Below are 27775 nucleotides of genomic sequence, written 5' to 3'. Positions count from 1 at the left end.
GACATGCTGATTTATGTGTTCCTGCATATCATTGGTTCCTGCAAACGCTTTGACGTTATTCCCAGTAGCTACGTGCCAAATAAGGTCAGTCCACGCATAAAGCCAAATTTGACATCTAACTTGTTTCTTCTGGAATCAAATTTGAAGTAGGCCTACGTTTCCTAACTTTAAATCCAAAATTTACTTACTCATTTCAACATTGAAATTTCATATCCAAATATTTATATCTTTCTAGATCAAACCTAGGAAATGTGCGGCCAGCGACGCCATTATGAGCGACCCGCGAGATGTTACCTGGAATCCAGAAGTAAAACCTACTTTTGAATGTTAATCATATAGGCTATAACGCTATATAATAGGGTTACCATATTTTGGAAATCTAAAAAGAGGACACTTTTTCAGAATTTTCAGACTTGCAAAACCGCAGGAGAGTTCTCAAAAAATGGTAAGTTTTACCCACTCCGTGGTCGGTTGACTAGAAAAAAGGTCAACTTTCGGTGCCCAAAATACAGTTTTTCCACTCGCATTGCATGTCGGGTGGTTGACTAAAAAAAAAGGTCAACTTTACGCTCCGCTCCCGAAATAGTCGCCAGAGCGTCACTTCGGTGCTGATTTACGGCATCTCAGTCGGATTTTGCTATATATATGACCAAAATTCTCAAAAAAGAGGACAAAAGGGCGTCCTCCGAGGACACTTTGAAAAAAGTCAAAAAAGAGGCCAAATCCTATTAAAAGAAGACGTATGGTAACCCTAATATATGAACTGAACCGGACACTCGTTCACTGCGAAGCCTGTTTATTTATGTGCCGCAATACGTAGCCTCCCGTACGTCCTATGAGCAATCCAGATTCAAAATATAGTCAATCAATGATATATATATCAATGAGCCGAATGTAACAAAGTGTGTCACTGTTTCCATAAGTTTCGTTCAAGCCTTTTTATGTTGCCATTGTCACATTTACAAAGTCTGTGCTTGTTGTTTATGATATTCATGGTGTTTCGACTACATTGGTCATCTCATTTTACACAAGGCCGATATTTACCGACTTGTAGCACGGCCCACTTCTAGGCTTTTCTAAGACACCGCTTGCGCGGATCACGTGGAGTCGAGGAGCCTACGAGCCCGTGCTTCAAATTGTTGCGTGATATAAGTGTTTAAACCCCTAATTTGTAAAACAAGACAATCAGTGCTCGTGACTAAATGAAGAAAAAAAAGAAAGATGCCTCTATTTTGCGAAAATAAGCTACACTATATGGCATTTTTATGATCAGCCATATTTTTTATTATCGTTTACTAATCGCGCAAAGTATGACACAACTTCTCCGTATTGCTCTTCGACCAAACTACCGGCACGTACAATAGCTGGGGGAGGCAGTACAGTAGTTGTCCAAAACGTAACATTATCAGATTTAAATTGTGCCGATTAAAATATACATTTGGATATAACCACCCCTTACGGAAGAGTGTTTGAAATAGCATTGTAACGTCAGATGTTAGTATTCACGTCGAACCTCTTGTTGAAGTTCGTGTACAAACGAACCGGAACCTGATGTAATCACAAACAATGTGAATTTGCCTGGTTCGATTATCGACAGTGAATGACGAAGATATCGTCCTAATGCAACACCAAGAATGTCAAAATGCATGTGAGTTTCACACCCGTGAATTAAATGGTATAATCTAGCTCAGATCGTTCGCTTGGCCACAAAAGAGAGAGAGAGAGAGAGAGGGGCCGCCTTCAGCTACTTTCAATGCGTTACAACTTGTACAGAGAACATGAAAACAGTCCAAAAATACATTTAATGACGAAACAATTGTTATATATCAACTATATATCCCAGATAATACTTTGTATAATATGAAGATAGTAAAGATAAATATAATGGCCTGTAAGAGAAACGTGCAAATTCTCGTTAAGAACCATCATTTAAGGCTCCCTCCAATTTCTTCACGGTGGCGAAATGTACTACCTGAGAGTATACAATTATACATGTAAGAGATAAAAGAAAGTGTGGAATATTTCACTTCAACCAGGTAATGGAACCGGTATATCGACAGACCATAAGGGCTCTCTCAAGACCAAGTGAATCGCGACTGCGACCAGGGCATGGTATGGTACGGTATGGAAGTATGGTATGGAACGGAATTTCAGTGTGGAATATGGAAGAGTGCAAGTATGGTATGGTATGGAAATTTCCCAAGTATGGTATGGAACGTGTTTTCCATACTTCCATACTTTTCCATACTTTGCCAGTTTTGCCAGAATCATGACAATGGTCCTTCTTTCGATTTGTCAAATTGATTGCATACCTTAGAAAATCACTCACTGTCTACGTTCAATTGTTCATATCTCAAATTGTGATTCATGACTCACCCAGCCAGGCCGACATCTATTTAAAGACAACAAAGTTGCGCAATGCGCGTATATGAAGGAAAATAATAATGATTATTCCAATCTAAATATCCTAAAAACGAATACTATTCTATCGCAGTCGCGTTGTTACAACTACTTGCATTTCGCTTATCGTAATCGTAACTTCAACTCCGTAAACTACCAAGGGAGTTTTAAAATCGTAGACTCTGAGAATGTAGGTAGAAGTTATATGAATATTTTTATCAATTTGTTGAACCTGGAAATAATTTTCTGCTCTTTAGTAGGATGATCATCACGCAATATCTATTCGACATAACGATCATTGTAATTCAATAATATGTAGCTTGTCTTGGAGCGACGCTAGTAGTATAGTCGATCGCTCGCACATTGGCGTTGGTTCTTATGGCGGGGGTGGCGAACTAACGTTTCGTCTTATGGCGGGGGTGGCGAACTAACGTTTTCGTCTTATGGGCGGGGTGGCGAGCTAACGAGAAACCGGGGGTGGCGAACTAACGTTTTCGTCTTATGGCGGGGGTGGCGAACTAACGTTTTCGTCTTATGGCGGGAGTGGTGAGCGGCTCTTATTTCTTATGGTGGGGGTGGTGAGCGGCTATTGCGTCTCATGGCGGGGTTGGTGAGCGGCTATTGCGTCTTATGGGTGCGGTCGTGATTCGCCTTTTCGGGTATAGGCTGCGGCGGTGAGGTGCCTGAAAACCCGGGGTGGTGACTCGCCTTTTTTGCTATAGGCGGGGGCGGTGATTCGCCTGTCGTGTATTCTTACGGGTTCTGTGGTGATTTACCATGTGTTCTTACGGGCGTGGCGGTGATTCGCACTTTCAGGTATCTCTCGCGTGGTGTTGAATATGCACGAGTCACCAACAATAACCGCACAAACGGAAACGTGGCTTGTAAGAGGATTTATGCAGTGCGTGCGACCTATATTTCGAATGACCTGCGTGCGGAATTGTTTCCCGGCCAAATGCGTGCTACTATCGATTATTACACTAATCCATTCAGTGCGAAATAGTTTGCTAAATCTAGGAGTCACTTCCAAGGTAATATTTTGGTAATTAGTTTACCACAGAGCCGGCGTAGACGGCGATTCGAATATCAGCAATAACCGCGTTCACAAACTAACACTTCAAAAATGTGTGAAATAGTTTGCAAAACCCCGCGATCGCTGACAAGATAATGTCTCGGACATAACCATCTTTCGCGACTTGGTGTTACAGGCACATCGATCGCTCACGCGGTGAAATATTCGTAAGCATCACTCGCAGAATTATATTTTGGTAATTATTTTGTCACAGAGCCGTCGCAGGGGGTGGTTCGAAAACCGACAATTTGTCACTCGCCCGCGATCGCTATATGTTTCACGCCTCCAGAATAGTGGCTGACTTTAGTTGCGTGATAAGATCCATGAAAATATTCAATCAATGTGTTAGTTTATCAACTTGAAATGAAACTCACTACACAAATCAAGTCGATTCGTATCTGAATGTTTTAAATCGGTACAACTCTAATCCTTTGACAAATCCCTTAACGCGTTTTTGTTGAATCGAACGTAACCCGAATATTACTGACGCGGACTTTCAGCCGCATCGAATTATTCGCGCATTCCGCGCCACTGTTTTCACACTTATAGAATCAATACCAACTATAACTCTACAAGAATCAAGAATCACAAGTATGTGCATTACACAGTTATTGTCTTTATTAACTTGAAATCAAACACTTAACAAAAACACGCAACTAATCATTTGGCAACTCTAGCATCACCAAAAAATTCCAGTATTGTTGATTGAAAATCCTTGAGTCATTATTATCAAAAATGTTATAGTACCGCATCGGAATCCATTCGCGGGATGTACTAAAGGTAAATCCAGATAATCCAAAATGAAATATTTGGACTTTGACAAACATGACTACCAACTTTGATCCAGTCACATTTCAAGATCATACTTTGAAACAATCCTTGAAACTTACAACTCTATTCACGACCGAGTTTTCCGTTTATCAAATAGAGTTTCAGTAAATACTATCGCGATATTTTAATGTGTTACTACACACAATAGAATCAATCAATGAAATAGCACCTGTTGTAAATATTTCTAACTTGACAACCACTTGTGCATACCGCGATCGACTTGTGACGCGATGAGTTAAATCGGAATATTTCAATCTATTTGTCGAAACCTTGAACAAACTAGCAGGTTATTTTTTGTTGCAATCGAGAGAACGGAAATAGTATTATGTCTCAACATTTTAACATCTTCCCATACACAAAAGAGTAAAATACAAAAAAGCCTTGTCAAGTCAATCCGTTTGTAACTTACCCAACCAAAGCAAAAAGTATCCTTATGAAAAGTAGACAAGACTACGCGAGTAATCACCATAATCCAAAATCCATAGCAAGTTCGGTTGTACTCATAGTCCACCAAATCGTATTTTTGTTCAACTTCAAAAGTCGTTACTATTCTGTAAGATAAAGTAATTACTACTCGGTATATTTCATAAACCAAAGTAAATACTACTCGGTGTATGGTTTGAGATTAACATATTACATTTGAGTATACCGGATTTGAATATCCGACCCATGTAGTTGAGAATTCATTTCTTACAATCGAACGCAGGCGTTATATTGAAAATTTTCACGATGTAAACATATGAATTGACACATTGATTTTGACATATGAGATTTTGTAATAGTCGATCATGACTTGATTATTAAATTATGACATTATTAGACCAGGCTGTGTTGAAGGCTATTACGATACCAACAAACTTTTCAGAAACATTGTTATTAACACATCGATTTGTGAAACTAGATTAACATATCTGAAATGTTTTGATGAGGAGGTTTAACCCATGTTCGTAAAAACCACGCAGCGTATTGTGGATATCAGGAAATATTTTACAAATGTAATTGCCTCCAGTAACCAAGACTAAAGATGAAACAACAATTTCCTTTGTTGAACAATAACCGGCACAATACTTTATCATCGTAATCTGTGGTGAGAATTGAAACACTTTCGCACATTACCCGGTGTCAAGATATCACTCTAGGTGAATTGACATACCACCGCTTGATTAATACCTACTCCGTTCGCACCATTTCACATACTTTGATCATTACAAAAGTAAATTGGAATATGTTTGCTAGATGCATTCAATTCAGTTAGAAATGTCTGGTGCACAACAATCGTAATATCGAAAAAGTACTTGCTACACTATAATTCACTAAACGTGTTTTGTATTGTTGTTCATTTGTAGTATTGATTGAAATTGTTTTTGAACCCTCAAATAATAATTCCCGACATGAAACTAAGCCGCCGAAAGTCGTTACCATCACAAAGAAACAATTTGCACGATGTTTACTAAATGTGTCCTATAGTTAGGTGTACTGGAATTATTTGTAAAACACACACACACACACGATCAGAGAAATTGGAAATTTTTCCGTTGTCATTCGCTAAAGTAAATGTCATCACAATACTCTGTCACTAAAAGACGTTACTTGGACGTGCTTGAATTCTAGACATAATTCTGATTTACCCAACACAAGACCCAAGGACAACCCTAGTTTCAGCCGAACACAGATATCCAAAATATCACACACTTCGCTATTCCTAAAGCACAAACACCCGATACAAAATAATACTTGTTGTGTTGTTGCGGCATCATCACTCAACAATATCACCCTCAATACAAATGATGTTTATGTGTAACATGCTATTGATTTGAACCACACCCACCTGACGGAAGAGGATTTACTCAATCTTTACAAAATGGATATTAACCAACATCACATCACCGGATTGTATCTGTTTCGCTGGATACGAGTTATGTTAGTTTAACAGTAAACAAATTTCACCCTCTTGGATTATGAACTCAATGCGTTAGCAGTCATTCAATATTTTGTTTGTGTCAACTAGTTACTTGGTATGTTACTCCACAACTCTTACAAAAGTACGAAGGATATTAACATCGCACTAAGTAATTAACTTTACTCGATATTCTCGCATTACGAAACTAAAGAATGGTTGGTTAGACTCTACAAACTGTTTCGATATCACAAGACCTTTATTGTCTGAATGGGTGTTCATGTGTCTTAAGAACCAAATAGTTCAACACAGCACTAGTACCAACAGAAACATCAGAGTTGTTTACACAAAAGTTTGTATGCGTGCAGTATGCGAATACCATGTGTAAGTCCAGCACAATTGTGGTATCCATCCGGGTTTAGTTAACACAATTTACGACACCGAGGTCACCTCATCTTTCGTAAGACAACAAACCAACCAAGGTTTCAGGATATGTCCATGTCATAGCAATAAATCAGCTACTCCAACAACAGAGTACATATGTTTTCTAGTTACGGTGCTTACATCTTACACACAAATCAATCTACTTTGCTAACAAAAAGTGCTGGGTCATCAAGTGATTGCCCTAGCAACAAAACAGCTAAACGTACTATCATACAAAATGACCGTTATAGTCACCAACGGTACATGGTACAAGTAACAAGTCTCGAGAATCCAGTTATTGAAAAAACATGAAAGTGTTTCTCCTGCGCCAAGTCGTTATGTTGACGAAAGCGTATATTGTAATATCATGATCGATTTGCATTCGTTGGTCACAAAATGTCACAACTCTAAATAATTATTTTTCACTCAAACACAAACGCATACTTGTCGCCAATCGTTTTCATCAAGCACGAGTTCAAGAAACCTGCTACGACATGAATTCCGATTTAGTTTTACAAATATTTTATAATTGTTTTTAGTAACACTATATCAATGTCATCAAGTTGAGTGTTTACGATATTGGTGTGTAGGTGTGTGTCATACTTGGGGGATCCGTATTACAATTGACTCGAATTGACTAAATGTAAGAAGGGTTGAAATGTTTCGAATCGATTCATAAGTGGTCTTCGTTGTGGTTTTCGTCGGACATACAGCACGAACTAACTGTAGACTCCTCTCTGTTGTACAGCTACTCGGTAATCGAAATGCATTAACATGTAAACAACGATCTTGTTTCGTCACACCAAAAATATGTTCACTGTCGCGATACTCTGCACAAGACGTGCATAGCCTTTTCACACTCGTAATAGTATACCAACGTCAAGCGATAACGTTTAACAAGACCAACGACACTGAACCCACGACGTTTACCTATGTAAAATTACCACTTTCACTTGCCAGTCCATCGTTTACCTGACTAAACATATTATTTTCCTTTGGAGATCTGACGTTTACCCAGAGTAAGAAACCATTTTCACTTGTAAATATATTTTTTCCCCGGCTAACAAACCTTTTTTCACTTGGAAATATATTTTTTTCCTGAGCAACAAACCTTTTTCACTTGGAAATATATTTTTTCTCTGGTTAACAAACCTTTTTCACTTGGAAATATATTTTTTCTCTGGGCAACAAACCTTTTTCACTTGGAAATATATTTTTTCCCCGGGTAACAAACCTTTTTCCCTGAGCAACAAACCATTTTCACTTGGTGGTCCGTCGTTTACCCGAGTAAAAATATCATTCTCCTTTGGAGATCCGGCGTTTACCCAGTGTAACAATACATTTTCACTTGGAAAAATACTTTTACCTAGAGTAACTAATCATTTTCTCCTGGGTAACAAACCCTTTTCGTCTGGAAACTATCATTTAACTGAGTACCAATACCGTTTTCACTTGGAAACACATTTTTTACCTGGGTAACAATACCATTTTCGTTTTGAAAACTGACAACCACACCGGCCAATTTGATATTTTTGTATATTGTTACATCGGTCAGTGACAAAATATACACCAACAACGACTCCGATACATTTGTGTAATCGCATACTCATTTGCTCTGGCGCAGTCCCATCAAAATCGACGGTTAGCCACACACACACACAAACACAATAACAACGCGCTATTTCGATATGACTGCGATGTCCGGGTTCATGCTTTAGATTTTCCAGAACCAATCCGTCTAAAGTTGTAATCCCCCACCTTTGTTAACTGGTTGATACACGGATAACAATCTTCGGAAAATGTAGGAACGCATACTACCCATCGTGCTAACGATTCCAGGTTACTTGTGATTAATTTCCTTGCTCACCCTATACAGATTATACGTACAGCGATATGTAGTGGTAATCGGTTTGGTCAATACATATCGCCCCATTCAGTATGGAATTACAAACCCAATACAGGTCAGTTCATAACCGGATCCGGATATTCAATGCAAAGCGATAAAGCAGAACCAATGACCAAATGTAATTAAACATGTAGATTCACAACCCTTGATTTTTTTTTCGTGAAAAATGACAATACATATCGAATATATATTTTACGATGGTTCAACCCTGCCAAGTATTCACGTAAATGTGGTTTGTGACATTACATACAATGTATCAGTGTATCAATGTTGGGTGTTTATGCACACATCGGTATGACCCATAGACAACATCATCATACCCTCCAGGACTTCGTTATTGCATCGTGAGGTCAATAAAATCAATCGGTGGCATAGACGACAGAAGGCTTGGAGATCCAATGTAAAATTCAGACAAACAAACGGATATATTTGTCCATCTTGGTTATTCACTCAACTACCATTGGTGCTCTCGATACAGCGAACGGTATAGTATGCAACGCATATCATTACAGTGATATATCCACAGATAAATATGGGGCCTGGCCACAATAATTGTACGACGCCGACAAATCGATGCACGCAAGGTGTGGTTGATAATAATTGTTTCATGTGTCAAAGAGACAGTACTCTCTCGTAAAGGTTAGCAGATCCCACAGAAACACACCTTGGATTACATTATCAAATCGATTTTAAACTTAAACCGAATCACTTGTGTTGAGAGTAGTGATATCCGATTTTTCGAATATTCATATCGACTTAGTGAACGATCGGTAACGACACTTATCATAAACATTATGAATATTAGTAATTCCAGTCGTATCTATCTTGTGTTGTTACAAGTTGCTAAAACCATCGAGTGAATCAGTGAACGGAGAGTAATCTGGGTTAAATCTCGATACAATTATTGTGGCCAGGCCCCATATTTATCTGTGGATATATCACTGTAATGATATGCGTTGCATACTATACCGTTCGCTGTATCGAGAGCACCAATGGTAGTTGAGTGAATAACCAAGATGGACAAATATATCCGTTTGTTTGTCTGAATTTTACATTGGATCTCCAAGCCTTCTGTCGTCTATGCCACCGATTGATTTTATTGACCTCACGATGCAATAACGAAGTCCTGGAGGGTATGATGATGTTGTCTATGGGTCATACCGATGTGTGCATAAACACCCAACATTGATACACTGATACATTGTATGTAATGTCATAAACCACATTTACGTGAATACTTGGCAGGGTTGAACCATCGTATAATATATATTCGATATGTATTGTCATTTTTCACGAAAAAAAAATCAAGGGTTGTGAATCTACATGTTTAATTACATTTGGTCATTGGTTCTGCTTTATCGCTTTGCATTGAATATCCGGATCCGGTTATGAACTGACCTGTATTGGGTTTGTAATTCCATACTGAATGGGGCGATATGTATTGACCAAACCGATTACCACTACATATCGCTGTACGTATAATCTGTATAGGGTGAGCAAGGAAATTAATCACAAGTAACCTGGAATCGTTAGCACGATGGGTAGTATGCGTTCCTACATTTTCCGAAGATTGTTATCCGTGTATCAACCAGTTAACAAAGGTGGGGGATTACAACTTTAGACGGATTGGTTCTGGAAAATCTAAAGCATGAACCCGGACATCGCAGTCATATCGAAATAGCGCGTTGTTATTGTGTTTGTGTGTGTGTGTGGCTAACCGTCGATTTTGATGGGACTGCGCCAGAGCAAATGAGTATGCGATTACACAAATGTATCGGAGTCGTTGTTGGTGTATATTTTGTCACTGACCGATGTAACAATATACAAAAATATCAAATTGGCCGGTGTGGTTGTCAGTTTTCAAAACAAAAATGGTATTGTTACCCAGGTAAAAAATGTGTTTCCAAGTGAAAACGGTATTGGTACTCAGTTAAATGATAGTTTCCAGACGAAAAGGGTTTGTTACCCAGGAGAAAATGATTAGTTACTCTAGGTAAAAGTATTTTTCCAAGTGAAAATGTATTGTTACACTGGGTAAACGCCGGATCTCCAAAGGAGAATGATATTTTTACTCGGGTAAACGACGGACCACCAAGTGAAAATGGTTTGTTGCTCAGGGAAAAAGGTTTGTTACCCGGGGAAAAAATATATTTCCAAGTGAAAAAGGTTTGTTGCCCAGAGAAAAAATATATTTCCAAGTGAAAAAGGTTTGTTAACCAGAGAAAAAATATATTTCCAAGTGAAAAAGGTTTGTTGCTCAGGAAAAAAATATATTTCCAAGTGAAAAAAGGTTTGTTAGCCGGGGAAAAAATATATTTACAAGTGAAAATGGTTTCTTACTCTGGGTAAACGTCAGATCTCCAAAGGAAAATAATATGTTTAGTCAGGTAAACGATGGACTGGCAAGTGAAAGTGGTAATTTTACATAGGTAAACGTCGTGGGTTCAGTGTCGTTGGTCTTGTTAAACGTTATCGCTTGACGTTGGTATACTATTACGAGTGTGAAAAGGCTATGCACGTCTTGTGCAGAGTATCGCGACAGTGAACATATTTTTGGTGTGACGAAACAAGATCGTTGTTTACATGTTAATGCATTTCGATTACCGAGTAGCTGTACAACAGAGAGGAGTCTACAGTTAGTTCGTGCTGTATGTCCGACGAAAACCACAACGAAGACCACTTATGAATCGATTCGAAACATTTCAACCCTTCTTACATTTAGTCAATTCGAGTCAATTGTAATACGGATCCCCCAAGTATGACACACACCTACACACCAATATCGTAAACACTCAACTTGATGACATTGATATAGTGTTACTAAAAACAATTATAAAATATTTGTAAAACTAAATCGGAATTCATGTCGTAGCAGGTTTCTTGAACTCGTGCTTGATGAAAACGATTGGCGACAAGTATGCGTTTGTGTTTGAGTGAAAAATAATTATTTAGAGTTGTGACATTTTGTGACCAACGAATGCAAATCGATCATGATATTACAATATACGCTTTCGTCAACATAACGACTTGGCGCAGGAGAAACACTTTCATGTTTTTTCAATAACTGGATTCTCGAGACTTGTTACTTGTACCATGTACCGTTGGTGACTATAACGGTCATTTTGTATGATAGTACGTTTAGCTGTTTTGTTGCTAGGGCAATCACTTGATGACCCAGCACTTTTTGTTAGCAAAGTAGATTGATTTGTGTGTAAGATGTAAGCACCGTAACTAGAAAACATATGTACTCTGTTGTTGGAGTAGCTGATTTATTGCTATGACATGGACATATCCTGAAACCTTGGTTGGTTTGTTGTCTTACGAAAGATGAGGTGACCTCGGTGTCGTAAATTGTGTTAACTAAACCCGGATGGATACCACAATTGTGCTGGACTTACACATGGTATTCGCATACTGCACGCATACAAACTTTTGTGTAAACAACTCTGATGTTTCTGTTGGTACTAGTGCTGTGTTGAACTATTTGGTTCTTAAGACACATGAACACCCATTCAGACAATAAAGGTCTTGTGATATCGAAACAGTTTGTAGAGTCTAACCAACCATTCTTTAGTTTCGTAATGCGAGAATATCGAGTAAAGTTAATTACTTAGTGCGATGTTAATATCCTTCGTACTTTTGTAAGAGTTGTGGAGTAACATACCAAGTAACTAGTTGACACAAACAAAATATTGAATGACTGCTAACGCATTGAGTTCATAATCCAAGAGGGTGAAATTTGTTTACTGTTAAACTAACATAACTCGTATCCAGCGAAACAGATACAATCCGGTGATGTGATGTTGGTTAATATCCATTTTGTAAAGATTGAGTAAATCCTCTTCCGTCAGGTGGGTGTGGTTCAAATCAATAGCATGTTACACATAAACATCATTTGTATTGAGGGTGATATTGTTGAGTGATGATGCCGCAACAACACAACAAGTATTATTTTGTATCGGGTGTTTGTGCTTTAGGAATAGCGAAGTGTGTGATATTTTGGATATCTGTGTTCGGCTGAAACTAGGGTTGTCCTTGGGTCTTGTGTTGGGTAAATCAGAATTATGTCTAGAATTCAAGCACGTCCAAGTAACGTCTTTTAGTGACAGAGTATTGTGATGACATTTACTTTAGCGAATGACAACGGAAAAATTTCCAATTTCTCTGATCGTGTGTGTGTGTGTGTTTTACAAATAATTCCAGTACACCTAACTATAGGACACATTTAGTAAACATCGTGCAAATTGTTTCTTTGTGATGGTAACGACTTTCGGCGGCTTAGTTTCATGTCGGGAATTATTATTTGAGGGTTCAAAAACAATTTCAATCAATACTACAAATGAACAACAATACAAAACACGTTTAGTGAATTATAGTGTAGCAAGTACTTTTTCGATATTACGATTGTTGTGCACCAGACATTTCTAACTGAATTGAATGCATCTAGCAAACATATTCCAATTTACTTTTGTAATGATCAAAGTATGTGAAATGGTGCGAACGGAGTAGGTATTAATCAAGCGGTGGTATGTCAATTCACCTAGAGTGATATCTTGACACCGGGTAATGTGCGAAAGTGTTTCAATTCTCACCACAGATTACGATGATAAAGTATTGTGCCGGTTATTGTTCAACAAAGGAAATTGTTGTTTCATCTTTAGTCTTGGTTACTGGAGGCAATTACATTTGTAAAATATTTCCTGATATCCACAATACGCTGCGTGGTTTTTACGAACATGGGTTAAACCTCCTCATCAAAACATTTCAGATATGTTAATCTAGTTTCACAAATCGATGTGTTAATAACAATGTTTCTGAAAAGTTTGTTGGTATCGTAATAGCCTTCAACACAGCCTGGTCTAATAATGTCATAATTTAATAATCAAGTCATGATCGACTATTACAAAATCTCATATGTCAAAATCAATGTGTCAATTCATATGTTTACATCGTGAAAATTTTCAATATAACGCCTGCGTTCGATTGTAAGAAATGAATTCTCAACTACATTGGTCGGATATTCAAATCCGGTATACTCAAATGTAATATGTTAATCTCAAACCATACACCGAGTAGTATTTACTTTGGTTTATGAAATATACCGAGTAGTAATTACTTTATCTTACAGAATAGTAACGACTTTTGAAGTTGAACAAAAATACGATTTGGTGGACTATGAGTACAACCGAACTTGCTATGGATTTTGGATTATGGTGATTACTCGCGTAGTCTTGTCTACTTTTCATAAGGATACTTTTTGCTTTGGTTGGGTAAGTTACAAACGGATTGACTTGACAAGGCTTTTTTGTATTTTACTCTTTTGTGTATGGGAAGATGTTAAAATGTTGAGACATAATACTATTTCCGTTCTCTCGATTGCAACAAAAAATAACCTGCTAGTTTGTTCAAGGTTTCGACAAATAGATTGAAATATTCCGATTTAACTCATCGCGTCACAAGTCGATCGCGGTATGCACAAGTGGTTGTCAAGTTAGAAATATTTACAACAGGTGCTATTTCATTGATTGATTCTATTGTGTGTAGTAACACATTAAAATATCGCGATAGTATTTACTGAAACTCTATTTGATAAACGGAAAACTCGGTCGTGAATAGAGTTGTAAGTTTCAAGGATTGTTTCAAAGTATGATCTTGAAATGTGACTGGATCAAAGTTGGTAGTCATGTTTGTCAAAGTCCAAATATTTCATTTTGGATTATCTGGATTTACCTTTAGTACATCCCGCGAATGGATTCCGATGCGGTACTATAACATTTTTGATAATAATGACTCAAGGATTTTCAATCAACAATACTGGAATTTTTTGGTAATGCTAGAGTTGCCAAATGATTAGTTGCGTGTTTTTGTTAAGTGTTTGATTTCAAGTTAATAAAGACAATAACTGTGTAATGCACATACTTGTGATTCTTGATTCTTGTAGAGTTATAGTTGGTATTGATTCTATAAGTGTGAAAACAGTGGCGCGGAATGCGCGAATAATTCGATGCGGCTGAAAGTCCGCGTCAGTAATATTCGGGTTACGTTCGATTCAACAAAAACGCGTTAAGGGATTTGTCAAAGGATTAGAGTTGTACCGATTTAAAACATTCAGATACGAATCGACTTGATTTGTGTAGTGAGTTTCATTTCAAGTTGATAAACTAACACATTGATTGAATATTTTCATGGATCTTATCACGCAACTAAAGTCAGCCACTATTCTGGAGGCGTGAAACATATAGCGATCGCGGGCGAGTGACAAATTGTCGGTTTTCGAACCACCCCCTGCGACGGCTCTGTGACAAAATAATTACCAAAATATAATTCTGCGAGTGATGCTTACGAATATTTCACCGCGTGAGCGATCGATGTGCCTGTAACACCAAGTCGCGAAAGATGGTTATGTCCGAGACATTATCTTGTCAGCGATCGCGGGGTTTTGCAAACTATTTCACACATTTTTGAAGTGTTAGTTTGTGAACGCGGTTATTGCTGATATTCGAATCGCCGTCTACGCCGGCTCTGTGGTAAACTAATTACCAAAATATTACCTTGGAAGTGACTCCTAGATTTAGCAAACTATTTCGCACTGAATGGATTAGTGTAATAATCGATAGTAGCACGCATTTGGCCGGGAAACAATTCCGCACGCAGGTCATTCGAAATATAGGTCGCACGCACTGCATAAATCCTCTTACAAGCCACGTTTCCGTTTGTGCGGTTATTGTTGGTGACTCGTGCATATTCAACACCACGCGAGAGATACCTGAAAGTGCGAATCACCACCACGCCCGTAAGAACACATGGTAAATCACCACAGAACCCGTAAGAATACACGACAGGCGAATCACCGCCCCCGCCTATAGCAAAAAAGGCGAGTCACCACCCCGGGTTTTCAGGCACCTCACCGCCGCAGCCTATACCCGAAAAGGCGAATCACGACCGCACCCATAAGACGCAATAGCCGCTCACCAACCCCGCCATGAGACGCAATAGCCGCTCACCACCCCCACCATAAGAAATAAGAGCCGCTCACCACTCCCGCCATAAGACGAAAACGTTAGTTCGCCACCCCCGCCATAAGACGAAAACGTTAGTTCGCCACCCCCGGTTTCTCGTTAGCTCGCCACCCCGCCCATAAGACGAAAACGTTAGTTCGCCACCCCCGCCATAAGACGAAACGTTAGTTCGCCACCCCCGCCATAAGACGAAAACGTTAGTTCGCCACCCCCGGTTTCTCGTTAGCTCGCCACCCCGCCCATAAGAACCAACGCCAATGTGCGAGCGATCGACTATACTACTGACGCTATATGATATGCCGGCCTCCAACACGCATTAAAATTCATGAAATTTGGTTATCTCTGATAGAAGAATGAGCACTCTGATGTTGGCTTCCGAATCTAATGTGTGACCCACAGATTGGCGGGGAAAATGGACATTTGATCCGCTGTACCAAAATGATTGTAGTGATGTAAATTTATATTCTAAGATGTATTCTAATGCAGGGGTTTCTAACCGGTGGAGAATTTGGTGGTTTCTGGTAGGGAATGGACTCACTTGTATTAACCTCGTTTATTACGTCTGTATGAAATGCCGATCGTATCTCTAATATTCAGGCCTATTAGCTCATCTGCAATTCAGTAATTCGTATTATCAGTGCCTCCAATTAGCGAGAATCGACTGGACAGTATAGGGCTCTTCAAAAATGACTTTTTTCTCAAATCGTACTGGCTACTTCTTAAAATTGTTAGGTTACGTAATTTAAGCCTACACACAAAATTTGGTTCAATTCCTGCCAGTAATCGCTTTGCTACAGGAGAAGTAAGTTTCTATTTATTATATAAAATTAAATAATAAAACATTTGAAAATTTTTTGTTCACCCCATGAAAGTGTTAGGCTGTCTATAGAAACGATGCTCACCAAATTTTGTTCAATTCCAACCAGTGGAAGCGGAGTTATTGCCGTCGAAAAATTTGGATTTGAATAAAATAGTATTTACGGTGACCGGTTCTTTGTTTATTTATTATAGTTGTGCTCACCGTAAATACTATTTTATTCAAATCCAAATTTTTCGACGGCAATAACTCCGCTTCCACTGGTTGGAATTGAACCAAATTTGGTGAGCATCGTTTCTATAGACAGCCTAACACTTTCATGGGGTGAACAAAAAATTTTCAAATTTTTTAATATTTATTTTTATATAATAAATAGAAACTTACTTCTCCTGTAGCAAAGCGGTTACTGGCTGGAATTGAACCAAATTTTGTGTGTAGGCTTAAATTAGGTAACCTAACAATTTTATTAAGTAGCAAGTACGATTTGAGAAAAAAAGTCATTTTTGAAGAGCCCTACTGGACAGCGGCAGGCGATCTCACGCATAAGGTTGTTGATGCGTATGCGAAATGGTGTGATTGAAATCACCTGATTCGTTATAATGAGAGTTCATATGTATACGAATATGTATCCACGGCAGATCGGAGACTCGCTAATTGTGCAGATGAAATGACATATTTCTTTTCGAGTTAGCATGCGAAAGTGTAGCTTATGGCGGCTTATATCTACCATAGCCTACGCATAAGTTCGTCAACAGCAGGACTTTTATCTGACCCATGCATTATCTGGCATTTACACATGTAAATTGATGCTACCTCGGTATACATTTGGAAATATTTCAAACCCTTCCTGTTTTTCTGTCGGCTCACATATACATTTTACGGAGGCACAACATTGCGTTTACGGCTACCAGTTCACTGCTCATTAATTTTATTGCGTGCTGTTCAATTCTGGGGGTCTTGACTTTCACTAATAGCGAGTCTTTACAAAACAAAGTCAGGCCAAATTTTATTGGAGGGAGCAATTTTAAAGGGTGGAAATATAGATTTCAGGTTGTGGCCTATGGGAATAAAGAAAAAAAAGGTTGGGATTTGGGAATCAATCTTCTGATTTCACGATATATACCTTTGGTTTATGTGATTTTCTAGATGGTGATACTGCTAGCAGTGAGTTACCACATTAGATTTACATGTCATGAGATTTTGTTGCGATTGTCAAATAATCCCGTGTGTATAACTGTATATATTATACGTTCGGTCTTCGACGATTGGGCAACATACATTGCTAACGACAAATGATATAAAGAAACTGGGGCTATATCATTGGTGGATCATAGGGCTGTTTAAATGGATAATTCCGTAAATAATTAGAATAAAAACGCTGGAACATTTCCACATATCAAAATTAGAACATCACTTGAGAGGTTGGGCAAGTTGAGAAAGTATGTAAAAAGTATCAAATATGGTATGGAAGAAGGTTGCTATGGTATGGAAAATTGTTAAGTATGGTATGGAACGATTGGGACGGGTATGGAGTATGGAAAATTCCCATTCCATTCCATATGCCCTGACTTCGACACGGGAGGAACAGTGCCATTAGAGGAAGTAAAATATGAAACTAACCATTGAACATCGCATTTTACACGGCAATAAGGCAAGTCGAAGGCGCAATCATACAACCTTAATATATCATCATGCACAATTAGCAACAGCAATTCGCAAAAGTTACCTCGATTAACACAAGCGTGGCTGCTATGATCGACGCTTGAAGAAGGCTGTCGTTAACGAATGATTCGACTTTCGGTTTGCAGCCCTATAATTAAAAGGCTCGAATGAGTTACATGATGCAACTACAATAGTATTTATTCGCAGTTTTACGGATACCCCGGTGTATATCAATTTTTCAGGTGGTTTCTGTTGGTCATGGCATGCCGAATTCTCGGCCGTGATAACCAATTCCCCCCGACAGCATGACGAAGGCCACAGTTCTAGGAAAAAAAGATGGTTGGCAGCTTGGCACAGTCAATGGATCTATGAGCTTAACTATAGCTGAATCATTCGGTGATTACCTGGTTTATCTTTTCCTAATTCTGCCATATACCAACGTGAGCCGTCAGGATATTTCTCCGAAGTCCTCGTGTAATCGAGAAAGCCGTCAGTTGCAGAAACTCCACAACACTCAAACTAGAAAGACGTAGTTTTACAAGATGGCGTAGTGGTGAGCGTCGGCGCCATCTACGCAAGCGGCCCGGGATTAAGTCCCGTCGTCGGAAGTTATTTTGGGCTCCTCGTCCCCGTGTCGCTGTTATTACGGTGACAAATAAAAACAGCAAAAAGACCCGATAAAGAAAGAAAAGAGCAAGAAATAGCTTCTAAAAGGACAGACGAAGAAGGACTAACATCGAAGAAGACTGTGACATCAGGAACTTAGGCCGAGGTGGATGCCAGCATGCAACTGGTCGTTCCGGTATCCCCCTATGGCCTATCTGTTCATTACATCGCATTGTGTGTCTTGTATATCGCATTGTACATTGCGTGTCTTGGGCAGATGAAAATATAATCTGACGATTATTAAGAGCCCCGTCCTACGTCGTTCCATCTTTGATAAACTATCTTCTTAACAATTACTAATCAAATGGTCTCTGATTAGGGTTGCATTTAAAACAAATCATGCTTGAGAACACTTTTTACCACGTTTTCAACAGTGATTAAAAATGCCACAAAAGCAAAATCGATTATATTTTCAAAAGTTGTATAATTATGCCATGATTGTGTACATACTTTTGAAAAAAACATAAAAAATCAGCAATTATTACGTACATGATAGCTCTGGTGCGGTCGCGACTCAAATTTATACCCTTCGCGACCCATACTTTCAGAACCGCTGTTTTAAGGCAGGTACTCCTGGTTTGTCAAGCAAGCCTGCGACTGAGAGGAATATGCACCGGGGCCCTATTATATATTACTTTTCGAACAGTGCGTTATCAAGATATTGGCTGTCACTCAGCGAACCCGTGACCTCGCCACTCGTTCCTTGCCTCGTCCCACACTCTTATTATATATAGTCTGACTATATGCCCGAGAGTAATAACGTGTTTATGTAAATTGCATAACGCATAGCCTCGTAGGATGGGCAGACCTGCTTCATGCGCGAGCCGCATACCAAAAATCTTAGCCATGCACAACACAAGAATGCAAAAATACGAATTTGAGACGTCACAATGAGATGTAGGCTAGCGAATGAAGTTTACTCCGTAAATCTGCAAATTTACTCCGTAAGTCGGTCTTCGTTGGGTAACACGTAGCGAAGTTGCGGTGTTTGGTTTCGTAATAATGACGTTTCAAGTTACTGTTCTATTTTCTGGTCATACTTTCTTTTCTTGCGATCATCGCTCAACGAAATTTTCTTGGCCAAACTCTGCAGTTATTGCTAGCCTTTTCTATACAAATGGAAGAGCCGTATTCACGGCAGTGCTAGCCCGGAGACGATTGTGACCTGCGCTGGCGTGATTAATTATCTAGTTCATTGTTGAACACAATGATTCGTCATTGATTGATGACCAGGCACCTGTTGCGGGGAAACGTTTATGTGAAGTCGATTCGAGAATTCATTCGCAATTTTCTAACCGTAGTGCCCCTACAGGCCTACAGTCTCTATAGCGCCACCCTCCCCTAAATTTTACAAGTCTTGAGCGCAATCCATAAGAAAATAAACAACACGAAAACAATACGCATATCGTTAATTCGCGATAGAATGTATCAATTTATAATCAGGTTCCACCACTCATAGGCGTCGACATTTATTTTTGCATGGGGTGGCGGTCGGCTCGTAGCCATAAGGGGTATCGAAACCCATCTTTTTGAAACGCAAAACACCGTCCTTTTGAAATGACCATTCTGATGCTATTATTCAGTTGCAATTCAACAAGTCGTATTGTCAGTGTTACGCGCAGCCACGACCAATTAGCGAGATTCGTCGGTGCAATGTAACGCGACGCGACGCGACAATGTAACGCGACGCGATCTGCCGCTGAGATGATTTGCGAAGTTAGGTCATTGATTGCCGAGCTTGGCAATCATCGCTGAACTGAGCAGTGAGCAGTAATACGGCGCGACAATTCTGGAATACGAAAGACAGACAAGAAATATGAATATAAACCTTGCCGCCAACACAATGGGTTTTTACTTAGTATTGAGTAGCTCGCATCGCGACAATTGGTTGCTGATTAAAACATTGATTTTGACTGCATTCCAGCGTTTCCCGATTTACGTTCGCAAAGCATAATTGGATTAAAGTTATGGGCACTGGAATAAATTCCAACAAGCAGACACACACAATAAAACACTGTTCAACTTTGCGCTCCGAGAATATTGATCTCAAAAATGTTTCACAAAATATCTTACACGCGGATTGCGCCCGCATAGATGCCAATAATGCACTATAATTTGAAGAAGGTTGACGTATATTTGGTCGTCAAATCGCGATAGGACAGGGGTGGGCAAACTACGGCCCGCGGGCCGCATGCGGCCCGCAACACCGTTTTGTGCGGCCCGCGAGAGTCAAAAGAAACTTATTAAAAATATTAATAAAATGCGTACTAAATATCGAATTAATGCAGGGATTAATTAAACTTTCTCTTAGTATATTTCTTAACTTATTAAAAATATTAATAAAATGCGTACTAAATATCGAATTAATGCAGGGATTAATTAAACTTTCTCTTAGTATAATTCTAAGGCAGTGGTTCTCAAACTGGGGAGCGTGCTCCACTTGAGGGCGTGAAAGCATCTGAATGGGGGCGAAGCTGAGCTCAACTGAAAAAATTTTTCGCGCTACGCGCGATTTACCCCCAATTCATATTTAGTGCTCTGTAAGTCTGCATTTCATATCTAAAAATCTCTCATCCACAGTCGTAACCTTCCATACCATCAAATTATCCGTTGGGTTTTCTAGCATCCTGGTTAAGTTTTGTGATATGGCGATAAGGGGGCGCGAAATCTTTCACCATCACAAGAGGAACGTGTCTTAAAAAGTTCGAGAACCACTGTTCTAAGTTAAATATTTCCTATATTAGTTTTATGTTTAATTTCTGGCTCGACCATCTCAAGACCCACAGAGTTTGAAAGGTTTCAACTGCTAAAAATCACAGAAATCCTAAACGAGATTGACATAATTCTGATCACGAGTGTGATTTCAGATTGGCCACTCCAGTTTTAACTATTTTAGTGATGCGCTTATAGATTCGTTCTATGCGTAGACTTAGGGTATTTATATTTTATCTGCAAATAGTAGAAGCGTGTTTGAATCTAACATGGTTATGATGCTGTCAGCATTGTGTGTCCTCGAACTGAACCAAAAGTGGAATTAGTAAATCTATAAACAGATCGCTGCTAACAGATTTCAATTTCAATCCTGTTCTAAGAATCGGGACAACCGACTTTCATCTCTATAGTTTTGGCAAATTGGTCATTGAGGTCGAACAGCCTATGAAATCACGTCACTGCTTCTGACGCGTGTATGATATCATCAAAGCAATGTTTTGTTTGTTTTAAATAAGCATATATATTATATCCATGTCCTCACTGTAATCCAGTGGTTCTTAACCTTTTTCATATCGTTACCCCCGAGAAGAAAATGATGGGATGCAATTACCCCTTTTCAGAAAATAACGTGACGTCATCATAATATTACATCATAACGTGACGTCATAATGTACACTGAAATGCCTGTTGAAAATATCATGTCAATGGGAAAGCTGTGGCTGTTTTTGTGTTATCCAGTGGTCACATCTGGACAAAGGGGAGGATAATAGACATCATCTCCTGTAATTGTCGATCGCAAACTTATTTTGATATTTCGTTTTGATAGATACCATTGCAGAAAATCCTATTTCACGGCAATAAGTTCAATGAAATTCAATCAGAAAGTTCAATCCCAAGATGACGAAGATTGGTTATTCATTTTGAAGGCGAACCCAAAAGGTTCCAATATCTTGCCTCGTTTCTTCGAAGGCATTGTGATGATGTTAGACTTAATTTCTTTGACTAGACTAGACCACTACACTTTTCAATACTGATAACTCTATTTCTATGATATTGTTACTGTATTATAGGTGAAAAGCTGAACTTAGACGACCCCCGTTGTCTTTCAATTTGCCAGCATGCGTAACAATAAATGATCCCCACTACTGCAAAATAAATAGGACTTACCTAGCACTATACTAAACGACATTCGATCCTTTTATTCATAATCACTAGTGGTTAATATGATATCACAGCAGGCATGGTGTGTTAAAGTGAAACAAAATATATACAAGCGCGCAGAAATATAAGCTAGCCTACATTCATATTTACGTTTCAAAATATTTCAGTGCAGCGTTACAAGTTTTTAAAAAATGTCTATTACCCCCCAAAAATTGGTAAATTACCCCTTTGGGGGTAATTACCCCCAGGTTAAGAACCACTGCTGTAATCAAATACCAATATTGCATTTTGGTTTATAATCCCAATTATATATAGTGCGGCCCGCGAATGTATTAAGATGTTGAATGCGGCCCGCGAGCTGAAAAGTTTGCCCACCCCTGCGATAGGACATGGTGTTTCTCAGAGCGCGCGATGAAATCTACGTTTCTGACGATGAGGTCGAATTTGTACATCTAATAACGATCGTTAGTTGGCTGAAATCAGCATCAGTACGCTGTGCGAAATACATAGTAGTGATCAATTTTATCGGACTGTACAATCGGCCGGCAAAGTTGCGGTTATAACGAAATTGCAGACATGCCGCAAACCAGCAATAATTACAATTACAGGGTGCGTTAGTCATACCAAAATACCCAGATTCGGCAAAGGCAACGAGCACAATTTGTTCAGACGCGGTCACAAGTTTTAATCAAAAAGATACATAAACACAAACAGTATTACACTCGGAGATTGTTACTGTTTGGCGAAAGTGTTTCTGCGGACGGTAGTAGGCCTGCAAATGGACGCGCTAAATGAAACCACCGACGATAGTGCACACTGCACATAAGATATCGATGACCCATTTCGCATACACATGATTCTCGCTAATTTGCAGTACGCAGCATCGATAATACGAATTAGTGAATTGGCATTTCAAAAGGACGGGATTTCAAGTTATGAATGAGAAACTCCCTGGCTACGCACCTGGGGTTTTTATGCCGACAACGCGCTGGTTAATATCAGCCCGGGGCCTAAGGCCTATACGTGGGCCCCGATCAGCCAGTCGAATTTGATCGTAAAAAGGTGCGCTTTTAATTACCCACGTGTTATTGCAGTAAGAGCAATAGGGGCGCATGCCGCGACCTTGTGAATAGAAAAACATATCCTAAAGGTTTGAAATTCGATGCGCGATATGGCTGCGCTCGATAGAGTCCGCCCAGCAAAGTTTATTGGAACACAGAAGGTTCCCGTTCAAACTAACCGAATAAATTCAGAATTTGCGCCACCGAGAATCTCGTGTTGCATCAATTTTTGACATCGTAATTCAACGTCGTGCACTGCACAAAGCGCAGCATTAATAACAAATCCAACACTGACAAGCTACACCGAGGGAGTACAAGTGTATAAAGCAGACAAGATAGCATGTAATCAGTAATTCTTCAACTTGCGTACAGCACAACGGGGTTCCAAGTCTGACATCGCGACAATTGTTTGCTCATTTTAACGACGTTTGAGCAGCATTGTTGCATTTCCTGATAAAAGTTGGCAAAGCCTTGTTAGACTAATGAATATGCGCACTTTGCGCAGGAATGACTTTCAATTCGCAGGCGTGCACAAACACACTGTCCTATTTCGCGCTTCAAAACATCCAATTAAAGAGACTATCTCGGAACTAAAGAATTATTTTGTAAACGAATATGATCGCACACAATTTAATCAAGAGAAAGAGAGCGCGAATTCGCTCGTCTGGTCGAGAGAGAAGATTGGGTTTCTCAGCGTAAGCGTGTCGAAACGGACGTCGTAAACGAGGTTGCTTCGACTGTCTGATTATGATTACTAATCAGTAATCACGGATTACAATTTATTGGGGCTTGTTAAGCACTAGTTCGTCGTCGCCAACGAAGCTGCGCATTCAATTATTTCCGCGCGTATCGGTTATTGGTGAATAATTGGCATTTACGCGCTATCACGGACTCGATAATTTACAGAGCTGATGATTTGAAATCACAGACGGCGGGCGTTTAATCTTATTGTATGGGGTGGCCGCCACCCCGCCACCCCGTAACTCGGCGCCTTTCAAGACCTGGGCAAAGTGCGGCCCGCGACGCGATTTTCAGTGGCTCGCGAAAAGTTGCCGTGAATTAAGTACATAAAACCTACTTTTGAATGATAATCCGTGGACTAGAATAGTAGGCTGTATAAACTGAAGCGGACATTCGTTCACTCTTAAGCCTGTTTATTTATTTGTCGCGATTACGCAGCCTACATACGTCATAAGAGTAACAGAGGGTCAAAATAAAGCGAATGTAGTAAAGTGCGCCGTGACAAATGAAGACGCAAAAAGTCGCTCTTCCCATAGTGTTGTCCTAACCTTCTTTGTTGCCAGTGTCACATTTACACAATCCGTGCTTCGAATTGCTACGCTTTCACACCCCTAATTCATAAAACAAGTCAATCAGTGCTCGTGATGAAACGATGAACGGGCCCCGGGCAGGCATGTCAAAAAGTGAAAGCGTGTCTCTGGGTTACAAAAGAGTTTAAAATGTATCATGCCTACCATTGTTTTGAATTATGACGGCGAATAAATATTATTTTTGTTAATTAATCGTCACTTTCTCATTGCCTGAAATTCAATACATCCACTGAGCGCATGTATTAACAACGTGATTCACTGCTTTCAATTTAGAAATACAATTATTACGTGGAAGAATATAGTTAAAATGTTGACTCGGCTCGTCAATGTATTTTCTACTTTCATTTGGCCCGCGGTGAAAAATAATTGCCCACCCCTGAGTTAGACCTCTCCAGCAAAATGGTGAAAAGTATGCGCATTTGCGCAATCATTAAAGAGGCACAATCAAAGGCCGAAAGAGACGCATATGGCTCGCGAGCCGCAGTTTGCCCACTCTGATATATATACAGAGGTCGTCACTGGTCAGTGACGAAGTACTTCTACTTTTTGAAGTACTTGAAGTAGATTTGGCGTAATCCTACTTACACTACTTATTAATATTAAGTAGTTATGATTTTAGACTACTTCTACTTGACAGTTTTCAGTTTTTTAGGTAAAAATAGGCGTAAAATATACCTACTTACTTACTCGTGAACCCCCACTCCTACTTCTACTTGAGTAGAAATTCCGGCGATACTTTTACTTCTACTTGAGTAGCGACGGTGACTACTTTGACCACCTCTCGGGTTATCGGTTTTACCGGTATCGGCCCAAAAATCCTATATCGGTCTGGCTCTAGTCTTGAGCGGACGAAAACAATAGAAGCGCTGATTTATCATTACGGTCACAAACGGTATCCGCACCAAGCACGGAGCTTTACTTACGCTGCGTTGCAAGGCGTTCCAGGCTACGGATTCTTGATTAACAGCATTGTATCCTTCGTATGATTCCATTAGGGTTTTAGACATATTATCCTGAATGTCGGCCGCTATCTGTTCAATGCATGAGAAACTCACAATCAAACCAGTATCAAATTTGATATCATAAATGTGCTAACCAGCTACCTCAAAGCGTAACCATACCGTCAATCCAATCACCGTGATAAGTCCCATTAAGAGAACGATCAGCAGCAGAAAAAACTAGGAATTAAATTAATTTTAATCGATGAATATTTCCGTACATTCCCTTAACAACTTACGACTCCAAGGATGCATTTGCTATTTGAAGCTGCACCACAGCATCCAACGTTGGCGAATATCATAGTGCATACTCCAATCGCGATGATTACGTACATAGATATATTACAGTGGTATCTTGTTGATGCAGAAGCAACCAAGAGCATGAGGTTTTGGTTTGCTGGTACCAGAAGAAACCAGATTCCGTAGCCTATAAGCAGCGCACCCAAGACCTAAAAATCGTGTATAGATCAATTTCGTAAAATCCGGGGGAAAATTACCGAATTGTGTATTACTGGTTGACTTAACGAGGCGTTTCTAATACGCGCCGAGGGAACATAGTTTTTCTATAGTCACCTCACCTACCAGCAACAAAATTTCGCTTACGAAGAAGAAAACATTGAGAATGACCAGTAGGTATCTTCCACAATACAACCATCCATTCGAGCGCTTTCCTTCTTCTGATTCGTCGGACCATATGATACTTGAATAATAAAAAATTACATTATGATATGCTACCTGTACAATTGCTCCTACGTGGCACAGTACCTGGACGGGGTGACGGTCGTAAGCGATGTCATGTCTCTGGTTTTCGTTTCAGTACACATGCAGTATCACTCTATCTTTCCAGCTATAGGATAGTAGTCAGTTAAGTGAAAACGTTTGGTCACGAACGAAGCGAAGTATGGTACATATACAATTAATACATTCGAGAATTGGTAAAAATGAATGGGGTCGTGATCCGAATATGACGACACAAACAGTAAACTTGAGTGAGAGACATTCATTCCAATGGTAAGGTCACTAGAGGCGCACAAGTTCAGTCCTATTTTCATCAATGATATAATATTATAATATATACTATAGAGACTGTAGACATTGTTAAGCTTTATATTTGTATTCAATGATGATACATGCCTTCTGAGTTCGTTCACCACTTGCATAAGCGCCTTTGCTTTCACTCGATGAAAACAAGGCATGTAGGGTACAGCGTTAATGCTTTAGATGTTGGTGTGAAGCAGCTGTTGTTTGTTCATCATGTATTTCGTACCTTAACATGCCCTGAATTAATCCTAAATCATCATCTGTCAACCTACCTACAATGTGCTTTCAGAATCATCGCCGGTAGCCAATGATATATATGTCATTGCCGGTAGCAGACTCCTTGTTAATCACCTAATCAGAAAAGCTGGTGCTGTCGTGATCATGAAAGCATAGCCGATCAGCCAATCAAGAGCCGTGGTTTCGTGATTACTAGTCTTCTCGCCGTTCTATGGTCGGTGGCTCGCCTATTCTTCAGCCGCTACTTTCAAACGCTTCGCACGAAATCTTAACGGCTTTCCTGTGAACTTCTTTTGGCCCATTGTTGTTTTTGATCAATAAGCTATAGAATAAGACATTACAACGGGGCATTTTAAAGATTTTCTAAATTTTGGACAACCCTAACGTTCACACTAATACAATGATGAAGGTTACAAAATGATTTCCTAACCTTTCAATGAATAAGATGCCATAGAATGCAGTGTTGGGATGACTCGAGTCATGACTTGACTCGAGTCAGACTCGAGTGATCTTTTTCGCATGACTTGACTTGACTCGAGTC

The 27775-nt window shown here is 39.4% G+C and overlaps 1 protein-coding gene across 5 annotated transcripts; it reads right to left on the bottom strand.

Moving 5' to 3' along the window:
* Positions 1-1783: 1783 nt before the first annotated feature.
* Positions 1784-27075, bottom strand: LOC145433676 (tetraspanin-18-like). Of its 5 annotated transcripts, none has more exons than XM_080310840.1 (9): positions 26722-27005; positions 26539-26656; positions 26196-26405; positions 26062-26136; positions 25882-25989; positions 18432-18546; positions 18247-18350; positions 18092-18175; positions 1784-1972 (listed from the first exon to the last, which is right to left on the bottom strand). In XM_080310840.1, exons 1-9 carry the CDS (start codon positions 26778-26780, stop codon positions 1916-1918), a joined length of 930 nt encoding a protein of 309 aa, XP_080166966.1. In that variant the 5' UTR covers positions 26781-27005; the 3' UTR covers positions 1784-1915. The 5 variants fall into 5 exon arrangements, with proteins under 5 accessions (XP_080166966.1, XP_080166967.1, XP_080166968.1 ...); XM_080310841.1 differs by having other exon boundaries at positions 26560-26656; XM_080310842.1 differs by lacking the exons at positions 18247-18350; positions 18432-18546 and having other exon boundaries at positions 26722-27075.
* Between the last annotated feature and the right edge of the window lie 700 nt (positions 27076-27775).

The sequence above is a fragment of the Botryllus schlosseri genome, chromosome 2 (assembly GCF_051294905.1).
Source record: "Botryllus schlosseri isolate E-star chromosome 2, Bs_hap1, whole genome shotgun sequence".
Lineage (NCBI taxonomy): Eukaryota > Metazoa > Chordata > Ascidiacea > Stolidobranchia > Styelidae > Botryllus > Botryllus schlosseri.
The sequence above is the reverse complement of the archived record's forward strand: the minus strand, read 5'-3'. Positions and strand labels throughout refer to the sequence as shown.

Bases quoted from the DNA above. Each gene is read 5' to 3' on its own strand.
- LOC145433676 (XM_080310840.1), bottom strand. From the start codon at position 26,780: ATGTGTACTGAAACGAAAACCAGAGACATGACATCGCTTACGACCGTC. The intron at 26,137-26,195 runs GTAAGTTGTTAA...TTTAATTCCTAG, and splicing joins GCAAATGCATCCTTGGAGTC to TTTTTTCTGCTGCTGATCGT. The intron at 18,176-18,246 runs GTATCCGTAAAA...TTTTAATTATAG, and splicing joins AAAAATTGATATACACCGGG to GGCTGCAAACCGAAAGTCGA.